Here is a 7,584-nt window from a genome sequence, read left to right as displayed (position 1 = left end):
GGCGTAAACCCAGGAGGCGGAGCTTGCAGTGAGCTGAGATCCGGCCACTGCACTCCAGCCTGGGTGACAGAGCGAGACTCCGTCTCAAAAAAGAAAAAAAAAAAACTGTGAAATCAGCTCTGACCTTGCAAGGGTTATTGGCAGTTCGATGACTGTCATGTCAAGCCACAGGGCCAACTGCCTGCTCACCAAATGGTGGCCATGGCCATTAGCATTCTAAATACACTGGGGAACAACTTTGGGAAGTAACTAAGTTTTGTTTTGTTTTTAGGGATGGGGTCTCATTCTGTTGTTCAGGCTGGAGTGCAACGGTGTGATCATAGCTCACTGCAGCCTCAAACTCATAGGCTCAACAGATCCTTCTGCCTCAGCCTCTCAAGTAGCTGGGACTACAGGCACAAGCCACCATGCCTGGCTAGATTTTTTATTTTTAATTATTTGTAGAGATGTGGTCTCACTATGTTACCCAGGCTGGTCTTGAACTCCTGGCCACAGCAATGCTCCCTCCCAGCCTCCCAAAGTACTTGGATTACAGGCATAAGCCACCACGCCTGGCCAGGTAACTAAGTCTTATACAAGTCATTTTTAGGTTCCCCAACCAACAAAAGGGCATAAAATGTGTTGAGTGCTTTGGAGCTAGTTCTCTACATGCATTTAATCCTCTGCAATGAAGAAGTGAGGGCTGCTTGATGCCAGGTGGGAAACGACAGAGCTGGGACCTGAGCCCAAGTCCAGGCAGTGCCCGGGCTCATGCTCTCAGCCATCCTGCCATTCTGCTTCTCAGAGCCAGAAAGAATTGAGTCCAGCCGCCTGTCTCTGTCTTTGGGAAAATAGGCCCAGGGAAGCCAAGAGACTTGCCCAAAGACACAGTGGCAGTAAGTGGTGCAGCTGGAGGCCACCCTCAGGCTAAGGAGATGCCAAAGCCTGGGCTCCTATACTCTGGGTACACTGGCACCTCTGTCTCTCAGAATGAGGACAATGACTGTGACGTTAGCAAATACCGCCTGGGTGCTGACCATGGGCTGAGCACAATTCCGAGAGGCTTACATACGCGACTCCACTAAGTCCTTACCAACCCCCGGAGGTAGTTATTACTCCACCCCCCCGACTTTATAGATGAGAAAACAGACACGAGATAGTGGGTAACTTGGCCCAGGACACAGGTGGGCAGCGTCCACATCAGGATCTGAAGCAGGAAGCTGGCTCCAGAGCCCGTCCTCTCCGTAACCTGAAGCAGGCAGGTAGCAAGGGGGGATTTGGCTTTTCCTAAACATGCTGGTTTTCCCCCTGAAATGCTTTTGGGACAGGGCTCAGTGTTTCTTCAGTGACTCGTATTCCTTCCCGAAATCTGGCCCCCTCTGTCTGCATCTATCCTCTGTGCCCACTGGAGCCTGGTACCCACCTCCCACCTCCTGCAGCGCGCACCCGCCCGCCAACGCACCCTTGAAGTCATCGGGTTGGTCAAAGCGCAGCCTGATCTGGTCCCGGAAGCGGCGGCTGCTCTGGCACACGCTGGTGATGCCAAAGCAGAAGCAGGGCAGGCAGGAGGCGCTGTGCTCCAGGTAGAAGTGGCCATCAGGGCAGGGGCCTGCTGGGCGGCATGGGAGGGGGCTGCAGCCAGCTGTGGCGGGCAGCTCAGCTCCACCCCCACACCCGGTGACACCTGCCCTCCAGCAGTACCTCGCTGTGGGACGAGCTCAAGGACACCGTCAGGAATGCCAAACACCATGCCCCGGGCGTTCATGGCCTCACAGGTGTAGGCACCCTGGTCTGACTCCTTCACGTCACGGATGATCAGTGTGCCACGGCCCCCCTCGCTGGTCACTGTCACCCTGTTGGCCCCAAGACAAGTGGTAGGATCTGGCCTAGGGCTCTGGACCAGCTGTCCCCCATTCCCACCCCACCACCCGGGCCCAGAGCCACACCTGGGATGAGAGGGGATGTGGCCCCAGTTGAGCCTCCAATTGATGATGGGGGTGGGGACGCCAATGGCCACGCAGGTGAAGGTCACTGTCTGGCCCCGGGAAGCCTGGATGGACTCCTGGGGAGGCGTCACCACCTGGGGGGGCACTGAGGAGACCAGGGCAGGGGTGAGGGCAAAGGAAGGAGGAGCGGAGGGAGCGCTCTGAGGGGCTAGGAGGGAGAAGAGTGGAGGCTGAGGCTGTGGACAGAAGCCCCCACAACCCAGCCCAGGGCCCACATCTCGATCCCAGCTCCCTGCTCACTGCAGCCAAACTCGTCACTCCGGTCGGGACAGTCACTCTCCTCATCACAGTGGAAGCTGGCTGGGATGCACACGTTGGTAGAGACGCATCGGAACTGTGTGGGCCCACACACCTCTTCAGGGCGCTTGGTGGCTGGGGACAAAGCCAGGTGGTTCCCAACAGCCCACCCCTGTCCATCCTCCCTGGGCATCCCCAGAGTCACTCTCTCATTTTGCCCACATAACCCACAGTGGCCCTCGCCATGCCTAGTCCCTGCTGCACAACACTGTCCACCTCACAGCCAGCATGATGCGGCCACCAGGTGTCATTGAACCACTCATCACATTACCCAGTCCCCACCCCTCACTCCACCTGCATTCCCCATGCCAGTTATGGCTGGCACATCACGGTCACAAACACAGTGTCACCCAGCCACACTCAGAGTCACAGAAGTGCTATCTTGCACACATGGACAAGACCCACGTCGAAGGCACAACCAGTGGGGCTGGCATCTCTGGGCGCCAGCAATGCCCCACACACCCTTCTCTACCAGAAAGGCCCGGCAAGGTGCCTGGCACAGCATGGTCCCCTGTGGGGCTCGACACTCTGTGCTCCCACTGACAGGCCCTCTATGGAGTGGCCAGAGGCTGGAGGTGGCCTGGGACAAGGGCTGGGCCCCACTAGGCCTCTCTAGTGGCTGGTGACCAATATTCTTCCTCAGGGAGATGGAGCTTGAGAGAGACACAGACACAGACAGAGAAGCCACAGCCATGCAGGAGCGGAAGCCACGCATCCACAGAGCACGTGCGAGAGGAGACCAGGAGGTAGCTGTGGAGGCAGCTCAGGCGCTTCTGTTCCCCGCACTCTCAGGAGCCCATGAAGCCATTCAGCCTTCACATTCTCTGGTTCTGTGCTGTCCACAGGGACCTGTCCTTCCTTTGACTTCCCCAGCAGAGGTCCCTGGAAAGGGCCTTCCCACTAAAGCCCCCAATTACTTTCTCTCTCCCAAGGAGCTGGTGCTGACAGGCAAGCTTAGAGCCACAGAAAGGCATTCTCAAACTCTGCCGGTCTGTGGCATGATGCGGCCTCTCCCCAGGGCTTGCTGTGGAGTGGGCAGGGGAAGGAAGGCAAGGAGAAGCTGCACAAGCTCACGGCAGGAACATGGACACGCGCCCAGACACACCACCCAGGACCACAGAGAAGTGCCTGAAGATTATCCTCAATCTCGCACTAACAAGCATCAGGCTTCTCATGGGACGGGACATACTGGATACCACCTGATGTGGTCTCTGCCTCTCCAGCCTCCCCCTCCTATTTAACTATCAGGACGCCCATAATGTCCACAACGTGAACTGGAAAGATGGATACCATAAGGGTGGGGCAGTGGGAGGCTGGAAGGACGGATGGGAGGGAAGAAGGATGACAGATGGATGGGTGGAGAGATGGATGAAGGGCTGGGTGGATGGATAATGGGTGCATATGTGGGTGCATGGGTGGCTGGGGAGTTGGACAGATGGATGGGTAAGGCTCTGACTCGCATACATAAGCCAAGGACCCATCACCAAGGACCCTGGCACATAGAACCCTCCTAGTCATTCATCTGACACACATACAAAACAAAGAGAAGCTTCATGGTAATAAAAATAAAGGAAAGAAATGAAGAGACACGAACCACAGGCGGGCTAACTACACAGCTTCACCAAAGGCCAGCTCAGGGCCAAGAGGCCTTACAGCTCTGGTCAGAGAGAAACCTTGGAGTGTGTCTCCAGGGCCTTCTGCACTCAGCCAGGGAGAGCAAACAAACAAGCTTGGGGGACTGGGGAGGGTGGAAAGTAGAGGGGCAGGGTAGGGGCGGGGCAGGAGTGGAAGGCAGGGCAGGAGTGGAAGGCGGGGCAGGAGTGGAAGGCGGGGCAGGAGCAAGCGGCCTGGGCAGGGCGGGGGCCTCCGCTGGACCCTCGGATACTCACGGCAGTTGGCTTCGTCAGTTCGGTCCTCACAGTCAAAATCACCATCACAGCGCCACAGCTTGAGGGCACAATGTCCATTCCCACAGGGGAACTCATTGGGCTCACAGGGTGGCGGGGGTCCTAGGAGACAGGGCAGGGGTCAGCAGCATCTTCCTGGGCCAGCTTCCCGCTCCCCGCACTCACCTGCACCCCTGCCAGTGCGCACCACAGTCTAGCTCATCGCTGCCATCCTCGCAGTCCTCCTGTCCGTCGCAGAGGTAGTCTCCGGGGATGCAGTGACCACTGCGGCATGCAGCCTCCTGGGGCCCACAGGGCAGGGGCCTGACGGAACCGGGAAGCAGGGACTGAGGAGCGTGGGTGACTGGTGGCTGTCGCATGATGGTTGTCTCTGGCCGCAGCGGTAAAGGTGTCGTCTCCACCGGGAGAGAGACTGTGGGGCTGATCCCTAGGACCACTTCCTCTGTGGACAGATTCCGCTTGGCATTTGGCAGAAGCAGGTGGCTCCTCACCTGCTTCTTGTCCCCAACCCTTCCCAGGCCCACCCTGTACTCCCCAACACTACTCTCTGCCGCCCCCTGCCTGGCTCTGTCATCACCCTTCCTATGCCCCTATCCTCTGCCTGCACCAAACCCTCATAGTCCTTGATGGGCTCCAAGACCCAGGTGTAGGACCCTGGCCCTCCCCTAGTGCCCAAACCACTTGTGGCCTCGGACATCCCCTCACCGCAATTGAGCTCATCAGACATGTCCCTGCAGTCGGGCCGCCGGTCACAGCGATACTCCAGGGCCACACACTCGTTGTAGCTGTGGCAGGCAAACTCAGCCTCTGTGCAGGCTCTTGGGAACTGGGGCACTGCGGGTGGAAGGAAGCAGACTGGAGTCAGAGGCAGCAGGAGGGAGGTGCGGGAAGCTGTAGGGAATGCACAGGTGCTGCATGGCTGGAGCGGGCTTCAAGACTCTGTCAGGCAGCTTGGTTTCTGGCAGGCACAGCGAGGGCAAGGAGCACATACTAGACACATCCACAGCACGCGTGGGGCATGGGACAAGTGGCAGTGGCCTCCCCCATCTCTAGCACAGACCCCACACGCAGTTGACATGCCACACGCATGCAACCACCACACCACACACATGCAGGCCACAGCCTGGCCCAGTGAGGACAAAGAAGGAGGGGAGAAGAGACTGCCCAGTTGTCTTGGGCTGTGCCCAGTCAGCCATCTCGCCCACACTCTTCTTTCCCCTCCATCCCTTTTTTTTTTTTGAAATGGAGTCTCGCTCTGTCGCCCAGGCTGGAGTGCAATGGCGCGATCTCGGCTCACTGCAAGCTCCGCCTCCCGGGTTCACGCCATTCTCCAGCCTCAGCCTCCCAAGTAGCTGGGACTACAGGTGCCCGCCACCACACCCGGCTAATTTTTTGTATTTTTAGTAGAGACGGGGTTTCACCGTGTTAGCCAGGATGGTCTTGATCTCCTAACCTCGTGATCCACCGACCTTGGCCTCCCAAAGTGCTGGGATTACAGGTGTGAGCCACCACACCCGGCCCATCCTTTAAGAAAAATTTTTTTTTTCTTTTCTTTTTTATTTTTTTTAGAGACAGGGTCTTGCTATGTTGCTTGCCCAAGCTGGTCTGGAACTCCTTGCCTCAAGCAATCCTCCCATCTTGGCCTCCCAAAGTGCTGGGGTTACAGGCGTAAGCCCCCGTGCCCGGCCTCCTCTCCAACCTTAACTTCTCTAGGAACCTGGCTGGGCCTGGGCCTGGCTTACACTCTCACCTGGTGTCACTGCGACCGCCACAGCGGCCGGCGGGGGTGGGGGGGTCTGTGCTGGAAAGGAAGATGTGGTCAGTGGCTGTTCCACCTGGGAGCCGGGAGCTGAGGGCTGCAGGGCTGGGCCAGGCCATTCCACCATCCCTAGCCAGGAGGACTCATTGAAAAGTGAGAGAGGAGGGCTGGACCCCCAGCAGTCTTTAGACCCGGGCCTGATGATGCAGAAGAACAAGCTTGATCTCGGGGTGCAATAATTAGGGGTTTTTGTTTGTTTGTTTTGTTTTAGAGGCAGGGTTTTGCTCTGTCACCCAGGCTGGGGTACACTGGCATGATCCTAGCTCACTGCAGCCTCAAACTCCTGGGCTCCAGTGATCCTCCTGCCTCAGCCTCCTGAGTAGCTAGGACTACAGGCGCGCACCACCACGCTTGGCTCAATTGAGGTGCAGAACAAGGGAGGTGACGGTTTCACTATTTTGTCCTCACTGGGCTAGGGGATGGAGTTTGTTCCATTCTGAGTTCCACTGAGTCAGGGTCTTCCCAGAGAGAGGGAACTGACATGGAGACAGGGCTGAGAACCACAGCCTGTGCAGGATGAACTAGGGCTGTTCAGTCTAGAGAAAAAAAAAAAAAAACAACTCAGGAGGTTAAAACAGGAGACCAAGGGCACAGTAGAAGGAAATCTGGGCTGACCCAGAGTACAAAGGCCAGGATTCTGCACCTAACAGCTGTGTGGTTTGGACCAGTTTCCTAGTCTCTCTGTGCCTCAGTTTCTCCTGCTTCTCTCATCACAGGTTCTGGCAAGACTGTCATAGACACCGAGTTTGTTTGAAATCCTCGCCTTTTCACTATCTGCCTATCTGATTCTGGACAAATTCAGATTTTCCTTTCTGGGCCTCAGTTCCCTCGTCTCTGAAACAGGAGGAATAACATCTCCTTCAAAGGAATTGCTGTGAAGACTGACCCGGAGGCCGGAAATAAAGGCAGTCAGGGCTCAGTAAACAGTTGCTGGTTATTATTAAGTACTAATGTGTTTTGGACTTGTACGTACAGGATAAATAAAGGCCTGATTACCTATTGTCAATGTGCAGAGGTCTAGAAGGAAGGAGCAGAACTTGGGTCTAATGGGTATGTGCTAGAGGAAACAGTCTGCACTCTACCAAGCCCAGATTGTATAAGGGTCGATGGGGCAGACTCAGGAGGTAGTGAGCTCCCTGTTTCTAGTGGTGTGCAAGCCCAAGTCGGGAGCCCATGGTGGAGACACTGAAAGGGGACCCCACGAGTCTGGAGGAGGCAACCCCAGACACCAGGAGAGGCTCACCTGTGCCCAGGCGTCGGAACTGGAATCCCCGGGGAGAGGTGATGTAGGAGGCCATGGAGCCACTGGAGATGACCCTGAGCAGCACCTCCTGAATCTGGGCCCCGTCTGCATTCCCTTCCGAGCCCACATCCAGCTCCACAAAAACCCAGCCATCCAGCTCCCTGGGGTTGGAGATGGGCAGGAGACGAGGGTCAGAGAGATGCCTGTGTTCTCAGCTACTCCATGAGGCTCCTGCCCCGATGCTCAGGCCCTGTTCCGGGACAGCCTATACCCAAAGAAGGGCAACTAAAGGTCCCGATGATCCCCCCACCAATTCCTGAATTTCCACCCACA

The 7,584-nt window shown here is 56.9% G+C and overlaps 1 protein-coding gene across 1 annotated transcript in view; it reads right to left on the bottom strand.

Moving 5' to 3' along the window:
* Window positions 1-7,584, bottom strand: part of HSPG2 (heparan sulfate proteoglycan 2) — a 141,422-nt gene that overhangs the window by 66,150 nt on the left and 67,688 nt on the right. Inside the window, exons 14-21 of the mRNA XM_011934064.1 lie at window positions 7,252-7,412; window positions 4,895-5,023; window positions 4,377-4,631; window positions 4,172-4,291; window positions 2,226-2,357; window positions 1,926-2,070; window positions 1,681-1,832; window positions 1,442-1,591 (exon numbers count right to left, since the gene is read on the bottom strand). Coding sequence (XP_011789454.1) covers window positions 1,442-1,591; window positions 1,681-1,832; window positions 1,926-2,070; window positions 2,226-2,357; window positions 4,172-4,291; window positions 4,377-4,631; window positions 4,895-5,023; window positions 7,252-7,412 — 1,244 coding nt within the window. The remainder of the gene's footprint in view (window positions 1-1,441; window positions 1,592-1,680; window positions 1,833-1,925; window positions 2,071-2,225; window positions 2,358-4,171; window positions 4,292-4,376; window positions 4,632-4,894; window positions 5,024-7,251; window positions 7,413-7,584) is intronic.

The sequence above is a fragment of the Colobus angolensis genome, unplaced genomic scaffold (assembly GCF_000951035.1).
Source record: "Colobus angolensis palliatus isolate OR3802 unplaced genomic scaffold, Cang.pa_1.0 Scaffold130, whole genome shotgun sequence".
Classification (NCBI taxonomy): Eukaryota; Metazoa; Chordata; class Mammalia; order Primates; family Cercopithecidae; genus Colobus; species Colobus angolensis.
Note: the sequence above shows the minus strand (reverse complement) of the source record. Positions and strands in the feature narration are given on the sequence as shown.